Below are 13,672 nucleotides of genomic sequence, written 5' to 3' on the forward strand. Positions count from 1 at the left end.
GAATTTTAATTTGCTAAACACAACTACAATACAGAAAAAGGTCATGATGAATTTAATTAGTTTTTGTTGGTGTGGCCTGCCAAACAGGTTTTGTTTAGATATTTTAAACTATATAAAGGCTTTAAAATGTGTTTATTTTTACAAGTAGTAAGTATGCTTGTACAGACCGATCTAAAAGTCCGAACCTCCTTGATGGCAGGGTTTTGTTTTCTCACTCAGTGGAACCAGACTTTTAAATGTCATGCATTCCTCCATGCTCAACCCAAACTAACACAATGTCTTGTAAATCAACAACAACATTGCAATTTGTTCTCTATCACACACACAGACTCATAGATCTGAGTCATTAAGTCTTATTCTCGTGACTCATATCTTGGATAACCTTTAAGATAATCATTAGGTGTTTCAGTAAATCTCACTGGATCTGGTAAATGCAGAGCTGCAGAGGGGTGGGGTGTTTTATTTCAGGCATAAAATGTGCATCCATTACCAAGGCAGGTCTTCATATCGTCAGATGACATGAAACCGTCATAGCACAGACACTGGTACGTCCCTGGGGTGTTGGTACACTGGCCTCCGTCACAGATTTCTGGGCTCTCCTCACACTCATCAATATCTGAAGATGGAAGACAGAGAGGCAATCAAAAATGAAATGTGAGCAGACAAAGTGTGAAGGACAGGACAAACTGTAATGAGTGCTAGTAATCCAGGTTTGTATGCTGATGTATTATTTACCACACAGTTTGTAAAAGAACCCATCAAGGCAACAACATAAACCAATGTGACTTCAGAGGCATATTCCTCTTTCCTATACAGGACAGTACATTTAATCTGTCACTCATAAATCAGCACGGCCAATTCAGGACACACCTTTTGCAATAAGGTTTCAAGTTATTTCAAGCTCTTCTCTTGCACAAAATACACTGAAATTCCCCTTGTACTGCCTTTGATCTCAGTCTGTATATCTATCTCTGGTAATTAAAGGCATAGTCTATTTACAACATGTGAGGCCTACAGTCATTGAAATTAAATGAAATGCCTGGAATTAATCAACAAGCACCATCTACTTATCTATTCTGTTTAGTAACATTTTGGATCTAATACAAAATGATAAATTGTCAGATGTGGCCTTTACTTTATTGTCTGACGACCAACTAATGCTTTCTTTGAACACGCGCCAGTCAAATCACAGCAGTGAGTCTCTCTATGTTTGTTCCTGCTCTTAAATCTGTTCTCTCTAAAAAAACAACCTGTTAAATGTCTTCAGTACTACGGCATGTGCAATCTTCTCTCAATCTCAAAAACCTGAATTGAAATCATTTCAAGGCAGTTTTCTTCAGATAACACATCTTGACTTCATGACATCTTGATTGTAGAGCTGGAGAGATGAATAACGACAGGATGACAGACGGAGAGACAAGATACAGAGCTACGCACCAGTGCAGCTTCTCAGGTCCGGCATCAGGGCGTATCCACTGTGGCAGCTGCACTCATAGCTTCCCTCTGAGTTGGTGCAGAAAGTCTCACAGCCACCGTTCTCAATGGTACACTCGTCGATGTCTGAGGGGCAGAAAAAACACACACCGTCACATTTGATCTTCAGATTGCCACGATGGAATCAGAAGAAACTTCTTTGAGAGGAAAGAATCAGTGACATGTTTCATACGCACCAACACACTCCTGTCGGGTCTCTGTAGATTTGTATCCTGTGTCGCAGGAACACTGGTAGCGGCCGATCATATTGACACACTGGCCGTTCCTGCACAACCTGTCACTCAGGTCACATTCATTGATATCTGTTGATTGATAAGAATGGAGCAAATTCAAACGATTTTTGAATAAGTAATCGATAAGGATAACTTCCATTTTAAAAGCCAAACGTGCCATCGGTGTGTTTGCGTGATGGTTTTATTCTTCGGACATGAAATGCAAGTCAGGATGGAATAAATGGAGTAAGTCACATGCTCCTAAATGTTAATCACTTGCCCTTCAAAGTGCCATTGAGCAAGACAGTCACCTGCAGTATGGCGTCACTAGCAATTCTCTTCATTATCAAAACTCAACTCAATAATATTCAGTTTAATACTACAGAAACAACTGCAGCAATTCTTTTTGACAAACGATGAATTGACTATCTGAACAGCTGCCTTTTCTTTTTCTGTCGATCGACAAATTGATAATCGTTTTGGCTCTACAAACACAGTTAATTGCTCCATTAGAGCTCTTACAGTGAAGACACTAATCAAAGTATAACTTTTGACAGATGTTTCATGATGGATTCAGTACTTTATACTGATGAATAGGATATTTCCAACAAGGAATCTGACTTCATTGAGCACACCATATCACACCCATCTCTGAAATATGCTAAATAACCAACATTTATTATCATTATCATCATTTTAGCGCTTCAACTTGTTACTTCATCAGAGATAATGAAGACCATTGTCTCAAAAGGGATGAGGCGGGCAGTTTCCATTAATGCTTTCATTGTTTTTATTACTTTGGGGGGTTGTAAAGAAAATAAATGAGCCTGAAGGGCAGTGGTTGAGCATTAGGTCATGGACTGAAACCCTAATACACTGCATTAGATCATCAGAATGACACCCAGTTAATAATGCATCAGTGCGACTCTAACTAAACATGGGTTTAGTTAAGAAACTATAGAAAGCATGGGAAAAGTCAGGCGCTTCTCTCGTTCCTGTGGAAAGAGTGTGCTGTCGCTACGTCTCCAGTCAACTAGGTGCTTGAGTAACCAAAAATTTGAGAGAAAAAAATCACAGAAACTGACTTACTGGAAGAGACTTCTCATTATTGAGCCAACATCCAGCAAAGAGTGTTAACTGGGGTGTTTTGTATGGAAAGGGTAAAAAAGTTCCTATATATCGACAACAAGATGAGAGGTAGACACATACAAAAGTTGGCCTCTTAAAAACAGAAACTTCAGAATTTCAGAAAAGTACAAAACAAAATGTTACATTAACAGTAAAAACTACAGAACCTAAATACAATCTAATAAATAAGAATCACATTTCTCTAAGATTTTCTCTCATTTTTAATGTTTTCTTAATGTTTCTGTTTCCTGCCTTTTTATCTACCTTTTTTATGTAGGTTTTTTTATTACGAATGTATCTTCATCGTAACCCCACACAGAAGCAGAAACAGAGGAGGATGCACAAGGACGATCCAAAGCTCACTTACTCATCTTCTTTTTGACCTTCTTTCATCTCTCAGGAAAATAAAGTTGACACTATATGCTGCAACATAGATTTCTCAAACAAAGGAGAATAGCGGCACGGCGGAAAAAGTTCGGTTTTGATGCTGGTTTTGCTCGAATCTCCTCTCTGATGACCTCATCACTCACCTAGACAGGCCGAGCCATCGGGTGCGATCTCGTGTCCTTCGGGGCACACGCAATTGAAGCTGCCCTCCGTGTTTAAACATTCACCTCCACGGCACAGCAGGGGGTTCCTCTCACACTCATCGATGTCTGACAATGGAAGAAGACACACACACACACACACACACACACACATACACACACACAATCAAATTTGTTTCTCGTATCAGGTCTTTAAGACAGAATGTCCTCACTGTTGTTTGCAACTGATCATCGCCAACCTATTTGCATGGGTTGGGCTAACGACTTAGGTGTCAGTAACTATGTAGGAAACATTCAGCCTCGAGCACACTGTTAAGTTGCGGTGCAGAACTCCTCCCTCAGTACATGTTGCATTGTTCAGGGGAATAAGCAGAAAGTGAAATTACCAGCAGACAATATATTTTGGCGACTGTCCACAGAGCGTTTTGCACTTCGGACTTTCTAAAGTCCTTTGTGTTAGAGTTCTATCTCTGCAAATATTCTTTTTTTGTCATTTCCGAAGAACCAATATAAATACATTATTGTTGTTTGACCTGCAAACATGTGAGACTACAATTTCAGAGATATTGTGGTCCTGACAATCAGGAAGTACTTGTTGTTAGCATAGCTGCATGGTGTGAGAACACAAGCAGCAGCTTCATGCCTGGAAGTGAGGTCAAGAAGCTAGATACATTGACGGTAACAAAAATAAAGATTCTTAAAAAGGTCTATAATTATTTTACATGTTCGTTATTTTTGTTCGCCTGCTAGCGCAGTCAGTATCGAGATCTTATAACTACAACCCTGCCTGCATTAGTTCCAGTCCCTGATGCTTGTTTTTGGAACAGCGTGCAAGTAAATTTAGACGTGCCAATTTTGCAGCAGCTTTACGCCAACAAAAGTATTGAGTCTCTCCATTTTGTGTGTACAATTTCTCCTCCGAATTTAATCAAACGGCGACAAAAACGGACCAGAACAGAAATAGAGCGTTAAGTCTTTTCTCAGATGGCAGACCATTAGGACTTGTACTGTAGCTGCATATGAAAATCATTCTGTGCAGTGCACCTCACATGCAGGTCAAGTATGTAATAATGAACAATTATATTTTAAGACTTTATGGAGCAGTTTTTCAAAGTGATTGAGACGAAACTTTGGCTGCACAGACGAGACCCCTTTCAACACCCAACAGGGGTTTAAATAAAGTCTCTCTCTCTTTCTCTCTCTCTCACACACACACACACACACACATATATATATATATACAGCCTGCAAATTTCAGATTATATCAGCCGTCTAAACAGTGAGTCCCATGTCTGGCATGTTAGTCTAAGCACCTCATCCAGAGTTTATGGCTAGAGAGGGAGTGTGGAGGAGACGGCTGGGTTGTGATTAGGACTCGGGGTGTGAGGCAGGTCTTCCCTATAGCTTGAGACCTTTATAGGTTGGCAACGCTATCTGCTCTTCAGATGTTGCTCATTTAACAGGGTGTGTGAGAGAGTTGTTAAGGAGATCAGGTTTCTCACTCGTGTCCTCACAGACTAAATGATGTCATATGAAAGAGTGCAGTCTCTGCATGTATCTGTCCCAAAGCACCTCGAGCTGAAGAATCAGGTGTTTTTAGCATCTGCTGGTGTCGGTGTGTGAGGATTCGTCACTCACCCATGCAGTTTTTCATCATCATGAAGCCACTCTCATAACCTTCGAAGCATTCGCATTCAAAATCTCCGGCTGTGTTGATACATCTTCCCTCTCCACACAGGTCCGGGGAGATGTGGCACTCGTCAATGTCTGCAAGACAGGAATGCAAAAAAACTCAGCAATTTCTCTTTAAAACACCACTAACATTCCGGCTTGCAGAGAAAAACATTTGGAGAGGTCTCTTCCTTATGAATAAAGAGAGATAACATGATGGAAACGTTTTTTACTCAGTAACTCAGTAATTTAACAAAGAAGGAAGGAACTGATAATATCAATAGCAAAAAGCAATGATGCTAAGGAACAATATAAATATAAATCAAAATAAGCGAAAAAGCACGAAAGGTTCTTACTAAGAAAGGATATCAAATGAGATAAAGAGGTGAATTTATGGATGACTTAAGCAGCCTTAGCTCTTCAATCTGATTCTTCCAAAGTCTAAAGCTAAAGGCCCGATCCCTTTTGGATTTAATCCACATTGTGAAACACTTTACACAAAGACTTTCTGCTGGGATCTCACTAATTTAGGATTAAAAGGTCTCAGATATCATTTACTTACTGAGACCATATACATTATTTCAGAATAAAGCCTCGGCACTGGCATTTAAACCTAAAATGATGTGTGCACATTTCAACAGAGCAGTAATGCAGACTATAGGGACCAGCTCCAACAAGTCCAAAGCAGCCAGACTCCCATTAGACTGAATGAGCCGAGTGTAGGCAATGGCTTTACACCACTTTACTGTGATTAGTCTTGGCAGAGGGATTCAGAGAGGGGGACTGATGAACAATGACTCAACTGGTACATTTACAATGGAGATATTAAGCAAACTTTCTGGCCAAAAATAGCAGCTACATGTATAACAGCTTTTATGTTATTGGAAATGTGAAAAGCTCATCAAATTCTTTAGATGAAAAGAAAAAGTTAATCAGTTAAGTATTTTTCAATATGTTATTTAGCCTATAAAATGTCAGAAAATACTGAAATATGCCCATCACTAGAGTCTTCAAATCCCCCCAAAACTCAAAGACATAAAATGAACAATGATATAAAACAGAGATCCTTACAATTCTGAAGCTGAAACCAGCAGATGTTTGACCTTTTTGCTTGATAAATAACTCAAATGATGAATCAATTATCCTTTAGTTGTTGATTCATTTCACTTGTCGACTAAATGACTGAGCTATTAATCGGCTAATGGCTTCAGTACTACTCACCAGTGCAATTCCTCTCATCAGAGTCCAGAGCATAGCCGCTATCACAGCGACACCGGAAGCTCCCGATGGTGTTTCTACACTTTCCATTGGAGCACAGGGTGTTTATCATCCTGCACTCATTTATATCTGAGGTGAGGACCAGAGGGTTAAAGACAGGTGAGAGACCATTAATGAAACAACCCATGCTGTCTGTCTGTGGAGGGCGCAGTACCTTTGAGGAAGGGTCTGCCGTTGATGAAGTCCCCCCTATGCGAGAAGCCTGGGCCACGAGGACAGAGTTGGACGTAATCTGGAGTGCCCCTCTCTGGACACTCGTCACACTCAGGGCCCCAGGCGACGCCCACTGAGCAGCAGCAGGCATCCACACGCTGCCTCCCTGCGATGGGAGCCGCACAGCGCTCATCCTCATGGGCGAGGTAGCAATGCTCCATACGCAGGTCTGGAAGTCACACGTATATTGCGTGTATTTGTAGTAAAGTGGGATAAATCAACATGACATTTAGACAGTTAGAGGTCATCAATACCACCAAACGTGGACAGTACCCACCAATGCATGTCCTGCCGCTCATATCAACAGTCATTCCTGGGGGGCACTGGCAGAAGAAGGACCCCGGTGTGTTGATGCATTTGCCGTTGATACACACTCCGGGAAACACTTGACACTCATCCACATCTAACCGTCGGCAGAGAAAATAGAGCAACATCAACAGCAGGTCCAGTGTTTCACATTGCTCACATGACATTCAAGTGGCATCAAAGCAGAACTTACCTTCACAGACGTTTCCTTTGACTCTAGCAAGGCCTTTACCACAGATTGGATCTGGGGAAAAAAAGAGGGGCACACAATAAAATGTCAATTGATACAGGTATGTGGTTTACAAAAAATGTGCAAAAATGGTGCATATTGATCATCTCACCTTTTTCACATTTGGCACACGGGCTGTTCCAGGCTTCTCCCAGTGTGGCGCAGCAGTGGGACTTCAGTGTAGCCCCGTTGATGTTGACCTCACAACGATTATTGACTATCTTCAGCCAGCAGGTGCTCTTAGTAGTCTCTGTTTTAATGAAACAACCCTTATAGTTACTTGACATTCCGCTGTGGAATTAAATAACACCGCACGTTGTTTTTGTGCCAAAGGTCTGGATTTAATTAGTTAAATCAATTAATCTCCAAAGCTGTTCTACCATAAATGGGAGTGCTGAATGGCTTAGTAATAGTTAACTTGCCCTATAAAAAGGGACAACCCGTCTCTACTGGCTTCACGATGAGCTCATTTCATTCAAGTGTGACAGTGCTGGTACAGCATTTGATCCAACTGTTCTAACATTGTTTATTGCAGCTAATCACTGAGCAGTTGCAATGTTAGACATGAGTCTGGACAGCTTTTTGTGTGTGAATAACAAGTGGGGGAAAAGCTTCTTTTTTAAAACTGTTTTCAACTCATTTTAATACGTGATACTATTATTGCATGATAGGTTTGAATAAATCAGAGTGCAGGTTTCTTTAATTTTTTTAAATGTATTTCTATGTTGAATAAATACACCAATTAAAGTGCTGTCTACATTATGAAATCAGATTAAACAACACGATGCTCCCTTACCGATACACTCCATCCCCGAGCTGTCCAGCGAACTGCCGATTGAACACAAACACACAAAGGATCCTGGGCTGTTCATACAATCTCCATTAACACAGGGGCTAGACAGACACTCATCCACATCTGTGGGAGACAAAAAGCAAAAAGACCAGAACTGTTTTTCTCAAATTGGTCATTTCTTATGACTGATATAGCAGGCATGCAGTGAGGAAGTGACATTGTGCTGTACAACAGAATGAATGAGTCTCTGACCGGTGCAGACGTCTGTCTCGGGATCAAAGAGGTATCCTTTGGGACACTGACAGCTGAAACTGCCCGGTGTGTTCCTGCACAGACCGTTTTCACACAGCTGCCGGTTCATCAGACACTCATCAATATCTGAGGAAAAAACACATACAGAGAGAGAGAGACTTTTTCCTCAAACTGGCTTTTGATATGAGGACTGTAGGCTTTCAATTTCAAAGAGGATGAGGACATAGGGGAGCAGTTAACCTACCGACACAGTTTTTGCCCGTCAGGTCTACCTCAAAGCCTTCATTGCAGGTGCATTTGTAAGTCCTCAACATGTTCTCACACACCCCATTATGGCAGATGTCTGGGTCGAGGGCGCACTCGTTAATATCTGAGAAGGCAAAGAATAACCTGTTGAACGTCACAGTAGGAAAACAACCTAACCACCAGTTTAATTTACATGGCTCTGGTTTCTGTTTTTATATAAATTAAATTGCGTTCGTTACCTCTTGCATCGCCGCTTGTGCCAGGGCCACTGGGGCACAGAGCCAGGAACTCAGCTGCAACAAAACACACAAACAGCACAGTTTGGTTGATAAAAAAGAACAAATACCATCACTTGAGAAAATATCACATTTGCCAAAATCCGAGAAATCTCAAAGCGAAACATTTAATACCATGTCATTATCCATTTGCATGGTTTCTCATTTAGCCAAGATGTATATAAAACCGTCTCCTTAATGTGGTGCAGCGCTGGCGTCTTTTGATACAGAAACTTTAATTGGCAGGACTAATGAGAAGTGACTGGATGATATGTGTCTGTTCGTTTGTGCGTGCAAGTGTGTGTGTGTGTGTGTGTGTGTGAGTGTGGTGGCTGTCAATGTCTCCTAACTGGGGGGCGTCTCTGTCAAACAACTTAGCCGTGACTACATCGGCGCTATTCTGTCATTTGTGAAATCTGAGCTGGTATGTCAGAGAAGACGAAGCATTTGATCTGGTCATCCTGACTTTGACAGGTGTGCTTTGAATTAAACACAAGTCTGTGTGTGTGTGTGTGTGTGTGTGTGTGTGTGTGTGTGTGTGTGTGTGTGTGTGTGTGTGTGTGTGTCTGCATATGTGTAAAAGGCTGGGTGATTCGAGTATCCGTACCAGAGCTTTGTGGTGGGCAGGGTTGGCAGGGCTCTCCGTAGGCGTACTCCGTGTTGGCACAGCAGCACTCCGACTTGGTCACAGCTCCAAATAAAGGCCGAACACATTGCCCTCGCTTGTAGCCACCATAACACGTACTGCGCATATGTGTGTCTGTTTTGGTCAAAATAAAAGATTGTGTGAGAAACAGAGATGAGGCAAGAGTTCTGGAAAGAGGATAGACACAGAGCGAAGGAGAGAGACAGGGAGCCGAGAGTCCGTAGCTCCAAAAAACAACAACAGTAGCAAAACAAATGGTTGTTCTCTCTTCATAACATCCAGGGATTTGAGGCATTCTCTTGCGCTGACATCATCCTGACGAAGAACTCAGCACCAAGAACGAACAACAGCATTTCAACACTTTCCACATAATACACAAATAAATGTAATTTGGAGGAATATACTGTAGGAATGTTGAAAATAACGGCATAAACAGATCTGCTCTCGGGGTGCCAGTCCTGGAGATTAGAGCCCAATGGGGCAGGAAAACATGCTCATTAATAATAGTGAGCATATGTTTGCAAGAGGGATGAGTTGTTTAAGGTCTTTAAGTTTATTACAACGTGATTATTCTCTGCGTGGTCACATTCAGTTTTGTTCATTTGACTGGAAAATGTCTATTTTGTGGTTATTCTGAGTAAAATGTGAAGACAGCAGTGAGAAAAATCCTTAAAAGTTACTCTGAGCTTTTAGTTGCTTGGGAACATTTTTTATCATCAATGCAATAATTCTCTAGAAGCTTAAGCATATGTGCTAGCAGGAAACTGCTGGAAGTAGCAATTATTTCCCAGAGTACTCAATTAACTTCTTAAACAGACATGTTGTGTATCATTTTTTTTTTTAAAACACCTTAATTTCCATCTTCTTTTTAAGGAGATACAAACAGAGATTACCTTTTTTTTGTTTTGCTTGTGTGATTACTGTTTAGTAAGGTATGCAAAATGAACACATGAACCATTCCTGGAAACAAAACATTTACTCACCAACACAAACCCGTCCATCCAGGCCCACTGCCATCCCAGACATACACTCACAGCGGAAGGATCCCTCCGTGTTGACGCAGTGGCCGTTCATACACATGCCCGGAGTCTCACATTCATCAATGTCTAAAAACAGATACAGCAAAATCAGCTCTTTGTTCACTTTTTTTTCTTCACAAAATAAATGGTACAAAGCTCCAATTTCCTGCTTGAGCATTATTAAAGTCCTCAGGTGCTTGATTCATTAAAACCAATTGAGCCAAACCTGCTGCACAGTTTCAATTTTATGACCTCAGCTAAGAAAACATTCCTTTCCTCTTGATCCCATCAGCGTATTACAATAATTATCATAATGAGCGTAAACAATGACATGGTATGCATAACTGTGTGAGTGTGTGTGTGTGTGTGTGTGTGTGTGTGTGTGTGTGTGTGTGTGTGTGTGTGTGTGTGTGTGTGTGTGCGCATGTGTGCGTTTTCTGTCTGGGTGTTTTGGGAACAGACAGACTGTAAATAGAAATGATGAAGCTTCAGGGCCCCTTTACACTACACATTTCATTAATGACTGCATCCATCAGGACACTTCACCTACACACTACTCTACTATTTATTTATTCTGCTATGACTTAACCAGGTCAGTGTCTCTGAGATCAAATGTCTGTATCTGAAGCCGTGTGGAGCAAAATGGCTGCAAAAGACTTGGCTAGTGGGAGGTGTTTTTTAAACATTGCATTAATTTAAACGCATGTTGCAAATAAGCTTCCAAACAGCATCTAATACATAAACCATAAATGGTGGACCAATTGTGATCAAACCAGTGCTTATTGTGGCGTGCTTTGTCGATTTCATGAGAAGGCCAAATCTCTTTTCTCTTTGCATTAAAAAGGTTTAAGGAAGGCTGTCTGCTAGAATCTCAAAACAGGCGGGTCCCAACAGTCTGCATGTCCAGCTGGCCTGCCAGGATGCTCGAGGGGGACTTTCCAGGCTTTTCGGGGGATTTTTGGGGCTTGTTTGCTACATGCCAGAGAGAAAGCGACCTTACAAGCTAGCGGATCAAAAGAGCAAATTGACTCTAAATATCGACTGGTTGAAGTAGCTGGTTCCATTAGAACGTAGAGATGTGACTGTAATGATCTGTGTTTTTTTCTGACAAACGCACCTACACACATGCGTCCACTGGAGTCCAGCAGGAATCCAGGTTTACAGATGCATTTGAAGCTGCCATCGTCATTGATACACAGTCCATTTAGACACATGTTCCTGAGCAGACACTCATCCTGGTCTGTGGATGAACAGAAACAAATTGATTGCTTGATAGTAGTGCTTTTAGGAAAGATACACATGGTTTAGTGCATTAACAACAGCGTTCATTATCATTAACTAGAGACAAACTACACATCAATGAACTATATTCTGTCTTGACAATCATATTGTAAAAGAACTTGCTTGCTTTAATCAAAGTTTTATTGCTGCTTTTTACCAATGCAGCGGCTATATTCAAAACACTCCTCCACACATTGGAGAATGTATAGTTTTCTGCCAAACCATTGTCAGGAAATCAAATCCAGAGGACGAACATTAAGCAAACATGGGAATCAGGACATTTTAGACAACAAATGTTGCTTTTGAGTAACCAACACTTGACTTTTGGATCTTGGTGCAAAACACCAGGCAGAATTTTCACTTAAAACTTAATTTCCATGTGTCAGTACTACAGTTTGACTCGTGTTTAAAGGTGTTCAGAACCACCACATTGGAGGGAGGGTAAAAGAGACGGTCATCATTGAAAGGAAGGATATTATTTTAAATGGGGATAATTGCGAGCATTTTATATCTGGGAGGATAAACAAAAGGTTTTCTGTGATGGACTATCTGACGCAAGACTTTATAGCAAACAAAAATAAATGGAAAGAAATCGATTCCTGCAAGGTAAGAGAAGTAAATATGTCTTTTGGAAAAAGGTTGGTAGAAATACAAAATGTACATATTTTGTAGTTAATGGGCTGAAACACAGAAAACCACCAGCGTGACAATTTAAAAAGCTGTCTCTTACAGCACAGGCCTCCAACGGGTATTGGTATTAAACCACCACCTCCAACAGATCTACGGTCCATTAAACATAAACATTACACATACTGTGGTTATTACAGAAAACTACCCTTTAAAAATGTATCAACTCCATAAATGCCAATGTCAGAACTTGACAAACCTTGACAGTTTTTTCCATCTGCTGTAATCTCAAACCCAGCATTGCAGACACAATGGAAGCTGCCCACGGTGTTCACACAGCGGCCGTTGTTGCAGATTCGACCGTTCGCAACACACTCGTCCAGATCTGGCAGACACAAACACGTAGCACAGTAAACACATACATCCTCTTAAAGGGGTGAGCACATGTGTGTGTCCTGTGTGTGTGTGTTTGTGTGTATGCGTAACCTCGACACTCTGTCCTGGTTGCAGTAGTCTGGAATCCAGCGGGACACTGACAGATGTAAGACCCAGGGGTGTTCACACAATCTCCGTGTGCACACGGGCTTCTCTCACATTCATCCTCATCTGGAGAACAAACATAAAGGTCATGAAACGTCTTCACCTTCGTGCGCCTCCAGTTTTAATGCTTGAGAAACTTACCGTAGCACTCTCCTCTTAAATTCACCCTGTAGCCCATGTTGCACTCGCAGCGATATCCGATGCCTGGCATGGGCACACACCTGCCATTCAGGCAGAGGCTGCGGTAGGCCTGGCACATGTTGGTGATGTTCTGGGTTTGGATAATACTGGGACCTGACAAAAACATTCACCCCGATAAAATGCTATAATGAAAAACACTGTTTTGTTTTTTAATGTTTTGTTTTACATTTTTTAACAAAGTAGTAAAGGAAACGCAATATCTCAACTGCTTGCAAAAGTAAATTGGCATTTTATAAGCACGTAGTCTTGCATTGCCAGATGTATTAAAGTCACTATAATTTTCATTATGGCATAAGTGCTCTGAGTTGTTGGAATTTCCTAAGAGAAGCCTAAACTTTTCCAAGATCCCTTGTAAAATGTTTTAAAATGTTGATGTGGAGGATGTTGCCTTAATAAACTCTTGACATGGTCTGGTCTGCAAACATGCCAGAATGTTTTCTTTCAGATTGGACATTTTCCGCTTTTATACTTTTTTATCTGTTGATACACTAATACCCAAATTAAACGAGCAGCCTTACGTCAGTGCACAATTAGAGTCTTAGTAAAAGTAACCATCATTAACATGAAGCTCGTTAGCTGGAGGGTGTGTGTTGTGATTTTTCAAAACTGGGATTTTGTACATGGCAACAGAAGGCCAATAGGTGTGGCACATTCCACATCCACTGAGTCAGACCAGAAAGTACGAGTTATAAGCCATCATGGCACACATCAGC

The 13,672-nt window shown here is 41.1% G+C and overlaps 1 protein-coding gene across 1 annotated transcript in view; it reads right to left on the minus strand.

The window, feature by feature from the left end:
* The window catches only part of fbn1 (fibrillin 1), a gene marked incomplete at its 5' end in the record, with an annotated part of 56,761 nt that overhangs the window by 27,527 nt on the left and 15,562 nt on the right, over nucleotides 1-13,672 (minus strand). Inside the window, 20 exons of the mRNA XM_079217156.1 lie at nucleotides 491-616; nucleotides 1,438-1,560; nucleotides 1,671-1,796; nucleotides 3,365-3,490; nucleotides 5,021-5,149; nucleotides 6,275-6,400; nucleotides 6,486-6,713; nucleotides 6,822-6,947; nucleotides 7,044-7,094; nucleotides 7,192-7,329; nucleotides 7,876-7,995; nucleotides 8,125-8,250; nucleotides 8,369-8,494; nucleotides 8,610-8,663; nucleotides 9,253-9,405; nucleotides 10,275-10,397; nucleotides 11,428-11,550; nucleotides 12,478-12,603; nucleotides 12,705-12,824; nucleotides 12,900-13,052. Of these exons, the coding sequence (XP_079073282.1) occupies nucleotides 491-616; nucleotides 1,438-1,560; nucleotides 1,671-1,796; nucleotides 3,365-3,490; nucleotides 5,021-5,149; nucleotides 6,275-6,400; nucleotides 6,486-6,713; nucleotides 6,822-6,947; nucleotides 7,044-7,094; nucleotides 7,192-7,329; nucleotides 7,876-7,995; nucleotides 8,125-8,250; nucleotides 8,369-8,494; nucleotides 8,610-8,663; nucleotides 9,253-9,405; nucleotides 10,275-10,397; nucleotides 11,428-11,550; nucleotides 12,478-12,603; nucleotides 12,705-12,824; nucleotides 12,900-13,052 (2,523 nt within the window). The remainder of the gene's footprint in view (nucleotides 1-490; nucleotides 617-1,437; nucleotides 1,561-1,670; nucleotides 1,797-3,364; nucleotides 3,491-5,020; nucleotides 5,150-6,274; nucleotides 6,401-6,485; nucleotides 6,714-6,821; nucleotides 6,948-7,043; nucleotides 7,095-7,191; nucleotides 7,330-7,875; nucleotides 7,996-8,124; nucleotides 8,251-8,368; nucleotides 8,495-8,609; nucleotides 8,664-9,252; nucleotides 9,406-10,274; nucleotides 10,398-11,427; nucleotides 11,551-12,477; nucleotides 12,604-12,704; nucleotides 12,825-12,899; nucleotides 13,053-13,672) is intronic.

The sequence above is a fragment of the Taurulus bubalis genome, assembly GCF_910589615.1.
Source record: "Taurulus bubalis genome assembly, chromosome: 4".
NCBI classification, from domain to species: domain Eukaryota; kingdom Metazoa; phylum Chordata; class Actinopteri; order Perciformes; family Cottidae; genus Taurulus; species Taurulus bubalis.